At 42.8% G+C, this 14,751-nt stretch overlaps 1 protein-coding gene across 1 annotated transcript in view; it reads right to left on the reverse strand.

Moving 5' to 3' along the window:
• Positions 1 to 14,751, reverse strand: part of LOC133516908 (THO complex subunit 2) — a 55,761-nt gene that overhangs the window by 24,358 nt on the left and 16,652 nt on the right. The window contains exons 12-16 of the mRNA XM_061849946.1: positions 13,554 to 13,671; positions 11,474 to 11,606; positions 6,285 to 6,445; positions 4,229 to 4,485; positions 3,216 to 3,375 (exon numbers count right to left, since the gene is read on the reverse strand). Of these exons, the coding sequence (XP_061705930.1) occupies positions 3,216 to 3,375; positions 4,229 to 4,485; positions 6,285 to 6,445; positions 11,474 to 11,606; positions 13,554 to 13,671 (829 nt within the window). The remainder of the gene's footprint in view (positions 1 to 3,215; positions 3,376 to 4,228; positions 4,486 to 6,284; positions 6,446 to 11,473; positions 11,607 to 13,553; positions 13,672 to 14,751) is intronic.

Below are 14,751 nucleotides of genomic sequence, written 5' to 3' on the forward strand. Positions count from 1 at the left end.
TTAATCTACTTATCATAACGCCATCGTGTTTGGGCTCAATAGATTTGCCCTGACGAGCACCATCAATCTAGATAAAGTCCAGGGTCTCATGATGGAGTCAGGAGTTGGTCACTAGAACTCCTAATCTACTCATTATAATTCCATCGTGTTTGGGCTCAAAAGATTTGCCCTGACGAGCACCATAGATCTAGATGAGGCCCAGGGTCTCATGATGGAGTCAGGAGTTGGTCACCAGAACTCCTAATCTACTCATCATAACCTCATCGTGTTTGGGCTCAATAGAGTTGCCCTGACGAGCACCATCAATCTAGATGAGGTCCAGGGTCTCATGATTGAGTCAGGAGTTGGTCATTAGAACTTCTAATCTACTCATCATAACTCCATCGTGTTTGGGCTCAATAGATTTGCCCTGACGAACACCATCGATCTAGATGAGGTCCAGGGTCTTATGATGGAGTCAGGAGTTGGTCACCAGAACTCCTAATCTACTCATCATAACTCCATCGTGTTTGGGCTCAATAGATTTGCCCTGACGAACACCATCAACCTAGATGAGGTCCAGGGTCTCATGATGGAGTCAGGAGTTGGTCACCAGAACTCCTAATCTACTCATCATAACTCCATCGTGTTGGGCTCAATAGATTTGCCCTGATGAACACCATCGATCTAGATGAGGTCCAGGGTCTCATGATGGAGTCAGGAGTTGGTCACCAGAACTCCTAAACTACTCATCATAACCTCATCGTGTTTGGGCTCAATAGATTTGCCCTGACGAGCATCATCAATCTAGATGAGGCCCAGGGTCTCATGATGGAGTCAGGAGTTGGTCACTAGAACTCCTAATCTACTCATTATAATTCCAACGTGTTTGGGCTCATGAGATTTGCCATGACGAGCACCATCGACCTAGATGAGGTCCAGGGTCTCATGATGGAGTCAGGAGTTGGTCACCAGAACTCCTAATCTACTCATCATAACTCCATCGTGTTTGGGCTCAATAGAGTTGCCCTGACGAGCACCATCACTCTAGATCAGGTCTAGGGTCTCATGATAGACTCGGGAGTTGGTCACCAGAACTCCTAGTCTATTCATCATAACTCCATCGTGTTTGGGCTCAAAAGATTTGCCCTGACGAGTACCATCGATCTAGATTAAGTCGAGGGTCTCATGATGGACTCAGGATTTGGTCACCAGAACTCCTAATCTATTCATCATAAAGAATTGTTGATGGAGTCGCCATTACCGGATACGGCAAGGAAGGAGTATGTATATGTATGTATGTAATTTGATGGTGCTTGTCGGGGTAAATCTATTGAGCCCAAACACGATGGAGTTATGATAAATAGATTACGAGTTCTGGTGACCAACTCCTGACTCCATCATGAGACCCTGGACTTCATCTAGATCGATGGTACTCGTCAGGACAAATCTTTTGAGCCCAAACACGATGGAATTATAATGAGTAGATTAGGAGTTCTAGTGACCAACTCCTGACTCCATCATGAGACCCTGAACATCATCTAGATTGATGGTGCTCGTGAGGGCAAATCTATTGAGCCCAAACACGATGGAGTTATGATGAGTAGATTAGGAATTATGGTGACCAACTCCTGACTCCATCATGAGACCCTGGACTTCATCTAGATCGATGGTACTCGTCAGGACAAATCTTTTGAGCCCAAACACGATGGAATTATAATGAGTAGATTAGGAGTTCTGGTGACCATCTCCTGACTCCATCATGAGACCCTGGACTTCATTTAGATCGATGGTACTCGTCAGGGCAAATCTATTGAGCCCAAATACGATGGAATTATAATGAGTAGATTAGGAGTTCTAGTGACCTACTCCTGACTCCATCATGAGACCCTGGACTTCATCTAGATTGATGGTGCTCATCAGGGTAAATCTATTGAGCCCAAACTCGATGGAGTTATGATGAGTAGATTAGGAGTTCTGGGGAGTTCTGGTGACCAACTCCTGACTCCGTCATGAGACCCTGGACCTCATCTAGATCGATGGTATTCGTCAGGGCAAATCTTTTGAGCCCAAGCACGATGGAATTATAATGAGTAGATTAGGAGTTCTGGTGACCAACTCCTGACTCGATCATAAGAACCTGGATGGACTTCATTCGGGTCATAAATAATAATACAAACCCTAACGTGATTTCAAATAACACTGAAACTCTATAGCACTAATGTGCGCAAACGATTGGCATCTTGACTAGGCAGCATGGGTGCGTAGCCACCATGCCAATCGATACGACAACGAAACACTATCTGTCTCTCTCTCGTACTAATATGCACAAACGATTGGCATCTTGGCTGGGCAGCATGGGTGCGTAGCCAACATGCCAAACGTTTACGATACGACAAGGAAACACTATCTGTCTCTCTATCGCACTAATATGCGCAATCGATTGGCTTCTTGGCTAGGTATCATGGGTGCGTAGCCAACATGCCAATCGTTTACGATACGACAACGAAACACTACTGTCTCTCTATCGCACTAATATACGCAAACGATTGGTATTTTGGCTAGGCACCAAGCAAGTGTGTGGCCAACATGCCAATCGTTTACGATACGACAACGAAACACTATCTGTCTCTCTATCGCACTAATATACTTTATTTATACCTGCAGTCATTTACTAACTTCTTCATTTTCCATTGGTGTGAAAGAGACAGAATAAAGAGCAAGGGTTATAGTACACTCTGTAGTCTGTACACTTAGTAGTAGTGTATATAAAAAAACTACTATGCATATTAAATAAAATAAAGAGTGCCCATATGATATCATATAACACTAAAATTAATGTTGCTTGAAATTATATTGAAAACTATCAAGATTATTCTAGTCTGCATTGAAACGCGCGTCGCGTTGCCGGCGCTCGCGTACCGAGCGCCAACGCCATCTATCGAGCGTTATTTCGTGAAATCGGAGAACGCTCCAAGGATTAAGGGCTCTTAATGTATTGAGTATAGCAAAGAGAATCAATTGTACTAGTGAGGTGGTCTAAGAAAAAAACGTGCTCCTTAGTTTGTCTTTGAGTATAGTATACAAAATTACACTCCCAACGTTTTAGTAGTGCTGCGCTCGTAGCAGAGCCCAGCGTTTTCCGGCTTGTAGAGGAAACCGACTACAATCAGGGCGGGTTCGCCGAGCGAGTCCCCGGCACCTAATGATTTGAAGAGAGGCAAAAACATAAGTACCTGCAGTTTGTCTATGAGCGTATTGAACCGCTCCTGTTCCTTCTTGCCCTTCGTGCCCTGCGACGAGTCCTTGGCGGCGGCCGCTGCGGCTGCCTTCAACCGTTCTATCTCTCTGTCGTAACATTCTTCGGGAACTTTTAGATCGTACATCGACAGCGACCTGTGAATAAACCCGTTATTTGAACTAAAGATGCATAAGAGTTCATATGGAGTTATGCTAAAACCTAGCCACTGGCAGCTATTCATTGCTTCAAAAATTAAAAGAGAGACCGTATTAGTCAGTCGTTTTTAACCTTTTAGTGGTAATGGGACCACTTGACATAATTTCAAATTTTCCAGTTTGAAAGTAAATGCCTATGACCATGAAAGTTATTCGTATTCGTATTCGCGGGCTTGTTTTCCGCAACTCGACGTCGTAATTCGCGCCTATTTTGCGTGATGGTGGGTTGACGGCACTACTCCTGCCAACCCAACTCTACCAGGAAGCCTAGCAGACCCTTGATGTTGCCGACGACTTCTGGGAGAGACCCCGGAGAACCGAGGTATTGTGCCCGGTATTCTGCCACCCCTGGGCATTCAAGAATGACGTGGGCGGCTGTCTCCTCTTGACTCACCATGAAAGTTAACAAAGGATGTTCCGTTTATAAGTTCGCGGACCACTTCCTGAGACCGCCGGTTAAAAACCACAGTTAAAGAGTAACCACATAATTCGGTCGAATATTCGGTTCAGCAAGATCTGAAATAAACATTCGGCCGAATATTAGTATTCGGCAAAGTCCATATTCGGCACATCTCTCGCTTTAAGCATTACGGCCCATCTCGAGATTTTTTTTAAGGTATAGGAGGCAAACGAGCAGACACAGGTACAGAGGTAAGGTCGTACCGGTCCGGAAATACCGCAGGCGACAGTTCATTCCAGCTTAGCTGTGCGAGGCAGGAAGTTTCTGGAGAAATTCACAGTTGAGAACTGCCAATCTAAGTGGTGAAATGTTATGTTATGGAAAAAAGCTTACCAAAAAGTGACGTAGAACTCTGGTGAAATATCCTCCCAGGTCCTCAGAGGCAGTAGAGGCGTGATGGACTGCACCACCGGCTCCAGGGCCTCCTGGGACGCGACGCTATAGCGCTCTATCGCCATCTCCGGGCTGGTGGTTTTGCTGTCGGAACTTTTACGTAGTAGTTCCACTTTGGCGGCGATTTTCTGGGCTAACACTGGGCGGTGAAGGAAAAACGCCACATCGGCGTCAACGTGGTAATCGCGGAGGAGTTCCTGGATGAAAATTTAAGGTAATTATACCTTTTTTACTTTCTTGCTTTTATAAAATTAACTAAAACCATCAGACATATCGATCAACCGTCGCTTGTGGCTATAGAAATCTTAAGTATATCTTTGCTATTCCTACTAATACATATTATAAAAGCAAAAGTAACTCTGTATGTCTGTTATTCACACCTGTTATTCTTCCTGCTAATACGCTGAACCGATTTAGATGGAATTTGGTATTGCCATAGTTTGAATCCCAGAAAAAGACAATAGCGACGGGTTAAGGACAGAACCAACTATTTCAGTTGTTACAGTTGTTGTTTTAAATAGTTGATTCTGCCTTTGGCATGACCAACTATTCCGTTCAACAAACTTTAGCAGATAGTTGGTTTTGCCTTTGACGGCAGTGCCCCCGCCAGGACGAGTAAAGCGAAGCGCAAGGGCACTACCTATCTTTTCTCGAAGCGCTTCGTCGATTTTTTTAACCCTCATAACTTGTGTTCGAATTATATCAGAAAAACAAAATTCTCGGGATATAATGTCAATAATAGACTTAATAAGAATAAAAAATTCGATTGCATAACTCTCATATTTTAAATTTCATTCATAACTAAAAAAAACCCGTTTTCGTCACTGACTCACTCACTCACAAAAATGATCATCAAAACCCTTAGGGTACTTCCTGAAGTCTTAGGAAACTGAAATTTGGTACGTAGAATAGTATTAGTGCTAAAGAACAAATCATTTTCAATAACTTGAAATTTTTAGCCCCTAAGTCGGTGAAAAGGGCGGTGGAATTTTAAATGGGGAATTAATAACCGCCGAACCGATTCAGTTGAAATTTGGTATGTAGATAGTTTTTGTTACAGGGAAGGATGTAGAATAGTTTTCAACCACAAAATCACCCTGAGGGTGAAAAGGGGGACGAAAAGGGCGTTAGGGGGAATAAGGGGTTGAAATTTGTATTGGGAATCAGTAAAAAAAAAACAGATTGCATAAAAGATGCCCCCAGATACGTATTTCATGATTTTTAATAGTAAATCACCCCAACCCTTTTATATTAGGGCGTCGACGATAGCCATAAGCCACTTACAAAAAGAATTGAAATCCCATTAAAAAACTTTTACATGAAAATGATTTTGATGGGATACTTTTTATCACTAAAATCCTGCGATTGAGCGAGACTGTTAATTCATAGGAATAGGTTGCCGAAACCCCTTCAGATCCAGCCTGGAAACCTAAGACGAGGAAAAAGAAGGTAAGGTAGTACCTGTAGCGGCGGCAGCCTGGCAGCATACTCGTCGGGGGCGTGCGAGGAGGCCAGGAAGGTGCCGAGCTGCACGAGCGCGTCCTGGCACTGGTCCGCGAGTAAGGTACCTGTAGCGGCGGCAGCCTGGCAGCATACTCGTCGGGGGCGTGCGAGGAGGCCAGGAAGGTGCCGAGCTGCACGAGCGCGTCCTGGCACTGGTCCGCGAGTAAGGTACCTGTAGCGGCGGCAGCCTGGCAGCATACTCGTCGGGGGCGTGCGAGGAGGCCAGGAAGGTGCCGAGCTGCACGAGCGCGTCCTGGCACTGGTCCGCGAGTAAGGTACCTGTAGCGGCGGCAGCCTGGCAGCATACTCGTCGGGGGCGTGCGAGGAGGCCAGGAAGGTGCCGAGCTGCACGAGCGCGTCCTGGCACTGGTCCGCGAGTAAGGTACCTGTAGCGGCGGCAGCCTGGCAGCATACTCGTCGGGGGCGTGCGAGGAGGCCAGGAAGGTGCCGAGCTGCACGAGCGCGTCCTGGCACTGGTCCGCGAGTAAGGTACCTGTAGCGGCGGCAGCCTGGCAGCATACTCGTCGGGGGCGTGCGAGGAGGCCAGGAAGGTGCCGAGCTGCACGAGCGCGTCCTGGCACTGGTCCGCGAGTCGCCCCACCACCTTCAGCTGAGAGCCGGGAGGCTCGCCGTGAGATATGTCTTCATCGATATCTGACTCAAATATTACATATTTTTTAAACAATAGGGATGTTAACTATGTTAACATATTTTTACACAATTTGACGTATATTAACCAGCTATGCCCTTTAGATTCGATTTTTTGATTATTATGAGAGTAAGGAGTGAAAAACATACCATACACATTTTGCATTTGCATGCTGGAATAATCTTCCGCCACCAATCCGACAGAGCAGTACTATTGGTTCCTTTAAGTTTAAATCAAGACTAAAAGCGTACCTAAAGGACCAAAGTTCTCCTGCCTGAAACTACATATAAAAGAAAACAACTGCCGTCCTCTTTTTTTCCGGATTCCGTCATTTGTTTTTATAATTTTATATTATTATATATTTATAATATTTAATATCATTTATTCACGACGTCTGCAACAAGTCCCGCACACCCCGCTGGCTCCAGATAGTACGGTCGCCAAATCTCAAAAGCCCTCTAGAAACACGATTTAATTGACTCGGCTCGGCCTTACCCACAACCGGTATCAATGTGTTCGGACAGTTCTCCTGATCACCGTACATGCGGTAGTAAAGCGGAAAAATGGTGGAGGGGATAGTAATGACGTCACAAAGATGGCGGCCGGACCTATTCTTTTTGGCGGTGTATCTCGAAAACCACTTAACCGATTTTAATCATCGAGGTGTCAAATAATAGCTTATATTATGGAGATTATTTCCTTTTCTACAAACATTTACGTGAAACCTATAGGAAAAAAAATAATCACAAAAAACAGTTTTTTTATAACATTATTTTTTTTTATTTTGTAAAAATCTCCGTAAATATTAGCATTTCGCAAATTTTATTTAATATAAAACATATTGCTTCATTATCAAGGAATATAATGAGCCTTAAAACATACAGATCGAGTAATAAACAATGAAGCTACACTCATTTATTTGCGAATGGGTAACGATAACTGGCTTTTACCGGTCGAAACTGTGGTGACTGTTACGATACGTATTGTATGGAATTTATAGAGTATCGGTTTTAATTACTGAAATTATAATGACAATTATAAAAACCAGACACAATAATGTTACCTTACTTCGACGTTTAGTCTCTTTTTTCGTCTTAATCATAGGTAGGTACATATTTCTTTTTACTTAAAAATTTTATACAGGGTGAACTTTTAACCACCAGTCATACTCTGCGCAGCGACTTTATAGGTCATACTGAACAACTTTTACTATTAGTAGTCCCCAAGCCGCTCCGAGGCCAGATTTAATTGACTCAGCTCGGCCTTACCCACAACCGGTATGAATGTGTTCGGGCGTTTCTCCTGATCACCGTACATGCGGTAGTAAAGCGGAAAAATGGCGGGAGGGGACAGTAATGACGTCACAAAGATGGCGTCCGGACCTATTCTTTTTGGCGGTGTATCTCGAAAACCATTTAACCGATTGTATTCATCGAAGTGTCAACTAATAGCTTATATTATGGAGATTATTTCCTTTTTACAAACATTTACGTGAAACCTATAGGAAAATAATAATCACAAAAAACATTTTTTATTATACATTTGGTTGGTAGGTTTGTCTTATGTTTTAAAGCAGTAAAATCTTTCAAGTCGAAACACAGTATAAATATACATTTTGTTGTCTAATCTAAAAGTATGATGTTCATTGTTTAAGACTGATTAGTGATTACTGAATTAAATAACATGCTATTTGTTATTTTTGTTTTATTTTTTAAATCAGGTATTAATTTATTCACTATGTATCACTATACAGGCAAAATGTGTATCATAGTTGGTCTGTAAGTACTTACTACTTGTGTCGAATATAGGTATAAGATGAAATTTTAACCACCAGCCATACTCTGCGCAGTGACTTTACAGGTCATACTGAACAACTTTTATTATGGGACCAATGCCGAATCACGCAAGAAAATTTGGATCTGGAATGACACCCACTGGCTGTGCCCTACCACACAAAGCGAGATGACATTCACAATGCCCATACCTCTCTTTTGGACGTAGTTTAAGGACGTACCCGGGTCCATGACGCATGCTCGCCACACCGCTGCTTAAAATAAGCTGACGCACCGTAAATTGAACTGCGTAAAAATCGCAAAAAATATTACACGGAGATCTTATGGCAGACACCGTACCGGTGACGTAAAAGACGCAACTGTTTTGCGAACAAAAAAGATTCGCGTGAAGCACGTCACTGCGATTCCGTACCGTCACCGTTTTTTTAAACAGCGGTGTGGGGAGCATGCGTCAAAAACGGTACGCATACGACGCGTCACTGCGATTCCGTATCGTGACCGTTTTTTAAGCTGCGGTCTGGTCGCACCTTGTATTGTATTGTATTCGGGCGATTTTTCCGCAACTCGACGACTTGCGTCTATTTTGCGTGATATGTTGGGGGTGGGCTAGTCCTGCCAGCCCAGCTCCTCGAGGAATCCTATCAAACCTTTGATGTTGAGTATTGAGTAGGACCTCGGGGAGGTCTCTCGGAGATCCGAGATGTTTAGCCCTGTATGGAGTCACTCCGCTGCATTCCAGCACCACGTGAGAGGCTGTTTCTTCTGTCTCCATGCAACCTCGGCACAGGGGACTGTCTGTGACACCTGTTGTGAAAAGATGTTTGTTAAATAGTCCATGACCTGTTATAACACTGGTTACCATACTCAGTCGGACCTTCCCTAGTTGCAGGAGCGCCCTTGTGAGTTTTCCGTTGATGCCAGGCATGGCTTCTTTTGCCTGTCTGCATCCAGTCTGGTTCAGCCAGTGTTCTGTGTGTAGTTTCCCTGTACGTGCCAGCAGCATTGAGCGTACCTTGCTAAATGGTATCGGGAGAATCGGTTCCGGACCAATCGCCCCCGCATTCGATCCTTGCCTGGCAAGCTCGTCCGCAGCATCGTTACCTCGGTATCCACTGTGTCCCTTGATCCATTGTAGGGTGATCTTGTTATTATGACATACCTCCATTAGTCGTTCGTGGCATTCGTGTATAAGTTTGGATGTAACTATATGGCTATTTAGAGCCATTAAGACTGCTCTACTGTCGGAGAGTATGCGAATGGAGGATCCTACTACCTTCCTTGCAGTGATGGCAGCCGCCGCGTTTATGATGCCCATGCACTCAGCTTGGAATACCGAGTTATGGGCTCCTAGCGGAGTGGTGATCGACATGTTCAGGTCTTCAGAGAAGGTTCCAGAGCCCGATCCGCTGTCTGTTTTGGACCCATCAGTGAAGATTCTCAGCTCCCGGGGATTGAGTCCTTCATGATTGTCGTCCTCATATAACTGTATTTTGTACCTTTTATCGAAGATAGCTTGTTTGTGAATCCGGTCCGTGCCTGACCTAAGCACTGGAAATTCGTCATACACCTTTTCCAGGCATTTTGTGTGAAGAGCTCCTGTGATGTTAGACCATATCTTGAGGGTTCGCAACCTTACCGCTGAGAGACTGGCCTCTTGCTGTATGTGTAGGTGCAGCGGTGGAAGGTTTAGCATGACCTCCATGGCTGCAGTCGGGGTAGACCTCGTGCAGCCAGTGGTGGCCGCGCATGCGAGCCTTTGAAGTCTTTGTAGTTTGTCTCGTACGTTGCCTAGGTTTGTTCAACCACCACCAAACCACCAACCCAGAGCACCGTAACAGAGTAAGGGGCGGATTATCGTCTTATAGAGCCAGAGGGTAATTTTCGGGTTGAGTCCCCACCTCTTACCAATCATCCTTCTGCACTGCCAGAAGACAACTCCCGCCTTGTCTATCCGTTTGTTGATGTGGTTGTTCCAATTGAGTTTATTGTCGAGAGTTAGTCCTAAGTACTTAACTTCATCGGACAGCTGTAGCTCAGTTTGGAAAAGTGTTGGTCTGGTAAAGTTGGTCGCACCTTTATATGGGACAGTCAAAATTTTTTTCGCGATTTCGGAATTGGTCCCATAGTAAAAGTTGTTAAGTATGACCTATAAAGTCGCTGCGCAGAGTATGACTGGTGGTTAAAAGTTCACCCTGTATAAATTTTTTAAGTAAAAAGAAATATGTACCTACCTATGATTAAGACGAAAAAAGAGACTAAACGTCGAAGTAAGGTAACATTATTGTGTCTGGTTTTTAGAATTTTAATTATAATTTCAGTAATTAAAACCGATACTCTATAAATTCCATTCAATACGTATCGTAACAGTCACCACAGTTTCGACCGGTAAAACCCAGTTATCGTTACCCATGCGCAAATAAATGAGTGTAGCTTCATTGTTTATTACTCGATCTGTATGTTTTAAGGCTCATTATATTCCTTGATAATGAAGCAATATGTTTTATATTAAACAAAATTTGCGAAATGCTAATATTTACGGAGATTTTTACAAAATAAAAAAAAATAATTTTATAAAAAAACTGTTTTTTGTGATTATTTTTTTTCCTATAGGTTTCACGTAAATGTTTGTAGAAAAGGAAATAATCTCCATAATATAAGCTATTATTTGACACCTCGATGATTAAAATCGGTTAAGTGGTTTTCGAGATACACCGCCAAAAAGAATAGGTCCGGCCGCCATCTTTGTGACGTCATTACTATCCCCTCCACCATTTTTCCGCTTTACTACCGCATGTACGGTGATCAGGAGAACTGTCCGAACACATTGATACCGGTTGTGGGTAAGGCCGAGCTGAGTCAATTAAATCTGGCCTCGGAGCGGCTTGGCGACCGTACTAAGAGGAAACCAGCGCCGTCGACCACTGACCATTTCGGCTTTACATCTCTAGTTCTACTTTTATTATTATTATTGCTTTCTATTTGCTATACGTGTTAATTGTATTGATGTGTTGTCTGAGTAAATGATTTATATTCTATTCTATTCTATTTATAACCTTCTATACTATTTTTCAAAAGCTTGGGTATGGTGACAAATATCATATCAATACAATTTTGCGTTTTAAGGTTATAAATTGTATGGTCATGAGGGTCGTGATGGTTGGAAAAACACTATAACTCCACTTTCCTCTTAAGAGACCACGTTTAACTATCATCTCTTGTATTTTTTCTTGAACAGCTTACCTTTCCAAACGCAACAATGGCGTTGCTGAGCGGCCAGTATGCAGAGTGATATGTCTAGGTTGTTTCCAACTATGGCTTCTTTTAACCGCGCTGATGACCTCCTGGTGTTGCGCACTTGAGAAAAGTATCCAGCCTATGAAAAGAAAACATTTTTAGATCATGTTGTGTATATTATATCATAATTATACATGTGGGTAGTTGGGTAAAGTGCGGTAGGTACTGAATAAAAATAAATGAGTCTTGGTCTAGCTATCTTGGTGGTTTTACTTAGATCCCTAATCCCGAATACTACATGGTGTCAGGTGTAAATAACTCAGTGTATAAATCGTAAATCGGACGTTTTGGTTGATTAGTGATGACGGCGAAAGAAAATGCGGGGTCGGGTGCTCAGAATAGTGGCTATGCAAATTTACAACAGCCCCCGCCGTTATGCGACGGCGGTAATGGTAACATGGCGGACAATTGGCGTGATTGGAAAAAGGCATTCGTTTGGTATTTGGTGGCTTCGGGGCGCGATGGGGCACCGGGTAAATAAAAATGTGCATTATTCTTACACATCATCGGTAAAAGTGGGCGTGAAATATATGAGGAATGGGACTTTGAAGAGGCCGAAAAGGACGATTTTGATGTGTTGTGCGGAAAGTTTGAATCGAGGTGTGACCCAACAAAAAACATTAACTTTGAGAGACATCTGTTTTTTGAGTGTTCTGAGGGAAGTTTTAAGTTTGACAAGTACTATGCGGCATTGAAAGTGAAAAGTATATCGTGCAAATTTGGGGATCTAAGGGATAGCTTAATATTGACTCAAATGATAAGAGTTATAGAAGACGGTCAGCTGAGAGAGAGGATGCTCAGAAAGTCGGAGTTGGAGTTACAAGAAGCTGCAGCATGGTGCAGGGCGGCCGAGGTGGCGAGCGAGCAGGCATACCGTTATGCATTTAATGAGATAAGGTTTTTGATTAATTTTGTCTGCTTAAGTTAAGAGTGTTTTAAGCTTGATACCTATTATGCAAATATGCATGTTTATTTATAAGGGGGAAGATGTTGTATATATTATATCATAATTATACATGTGGGTAGTTGGGTAAAGTGCGGTAGGTACTGAATAAAAATAAATGAGTCTTGGTCTAGCTATCTTGGTGGTTTTACTTAGATCCCTAATCCCGAATACTACAGATCACATCATTGTCTGCAGCAGTATTGCAGCACGACAATACTACCGACTGCATTACTGCCGCAAATGTCAAAATTCCTGGGAGCGACATCAATTTTGACATTTACAACAGTAAGGCAGTAATGTCGCGCTGCAATACTGCTGCCGACTGGAATATTACTGCCGTAAATGTCAAAAATCTTGGTAGCGACATCGATTTTGACGCTTGCCGACTATGATATTACTGTCGACTGCATTACTACCGCAAAAGTCCAAATCCTGGCAGCGACATTAATTTTGACATTTGCAGCAGTAAGGCAGTAATTTCCCGCTGTAATACTACTACCGACTACGATATTACTGTCGACTGCATTACTACAGCAAATGTTGAAATCCTGACAGCAACATTAATTTTGATATTTGCAGCAGTAACGCAGTAATATAGCGCTGCAATACTGCTGCCGACTGCGATATTACTGGCGACTGCATTACTTCCGCAAATTGTCATAAATCGGGGCAGCAACATCGATTTTGATTTTACGGCAGTCATGCAGTCGGCAGTATTGCCGTGCTGCAATACTGCTGTTGTTGAAAGCATTATTACTGCGGGGAATTTCAAAATCTGTTAAACTAGTACGTTCAATATAACATAATAATAGGTAACGGTATTCGCTTCGGTCGGTGCCTACCCTAGCGGTAGCCACGCCGATACCACGCCTCTCGAAAGAGCTCGGTCCAATCAGCAACGTTTCGGCATGTTCGGTATACCTAAACAGGGGTTTTGTTATAGTGAATCTTCTGTACGTAGTCTAATTATTTATTCTGTGCCCAAGCTGAAACGGAGATAACGCTAACGCTTCGGTCAAAAAACTAAGAAACTTTGCATGGTGAAAATAAGCAAGTTTAGTATCTGTAACGATCACTAACCTCTCCTTTCAATAGTTCGCCTCCAGCCATGGCATCTAATTGCTCTGCTGTCATTTCTTCCGCAGCCTCTATGCCAGCCATCTTTTGCACTATTTCTTTCAATATAAGCAGGTCCTGGCTGTAATCACACAAATACGATTCAAATGAATCTATACATATACGGCAGAAAATGCATGTCATTCTAACATGTCCATTTACATTATATGTACTATTAATAACCGGCCAAGAGCATGTCGGGCCACGCTCAGTGTAGGGTTCCGTAGTTACTCTTCCGTCACAATAAGCTAAACTGGAGCTTAAAGTATAGTAAATTGTTAACCAAGGGATGACACGGTACCTTTCACCCGAGTTAAACAAATAGGCAAATTTGTATAATCAGTACCTAATTAAAGTAAGTCTTTTTACTATGAAGGGAAAACTTTTTGCTATAGCTCAAAAACAGCTAAACTGATCATGTCCGCTATAGTTTTCATTTAATGTCTTTCTTAAGCTCTACTTCCACGATTTTTTTCATATTTTTTGGACCTATGGTTCAAAAGTTAGAGGGGGGGGGGACACATTTTTTTTTCTTTCAGAGCGATTATCTCCGAATATATTCACTTTATCAAAAAATGTTTCTTGAAAACCCCTATTAGTTTTAAAAGACCTTTCCAACGATACCCCACACTCTAGGGTTGAAGCGAAAAAAAAAATTCACCCCCACTTTACGTGTAGGGGAGGTACCCTAAAAAAAATTAAATTTTTAGATTATATTGTACGACTTTGTCGGCTTTATTGATTTATATATCCATGCCAAATTTCAGCTTTCTAGCACTAACGACCACGGAGCAAAGCCTCGGACAGACAGACAGACAGACAGACAGACGGACATGGCGAAACTATAAGGGTTCCGTTTTATGCCATTTGGCTACGGAACCCTAAAAACGGGGTATGGGAATCGCCATAACAATAGGTCCAGGTCCAGGGAACACATTTGTGTGTTTATCACGAATATTTGTTCGTGAGTTATGGATGTTATTATTGTTATTTATGTGCCTAAGTATGTATTTATATATTAAGGTAGTTGCTTTTGCTTGCGACTTTGTTTGTTTGGAATTATGATGATTGATACAAACTATCTTATGTCCTTACCTTACCCGGGGCCTCAAAATATCCCCATACCAAATTTTATCTTAACTGGTTAAGCAGTTTAAATGTG

The sequence above is a fragment of the Cydia pomonella genome, chromosome 4 (assembly GCF_033807575.1).
Source record: "Cydia pomonella isolate Wapato2018A chromosome 4, ilCydPomo1, whole genome shotgun sequence".
NCBI lineage: Eukaryota > Metazoa > Arthropoda > Insecta > Lepidoptera > Tortricidae > Cydia > Cydia pomonella.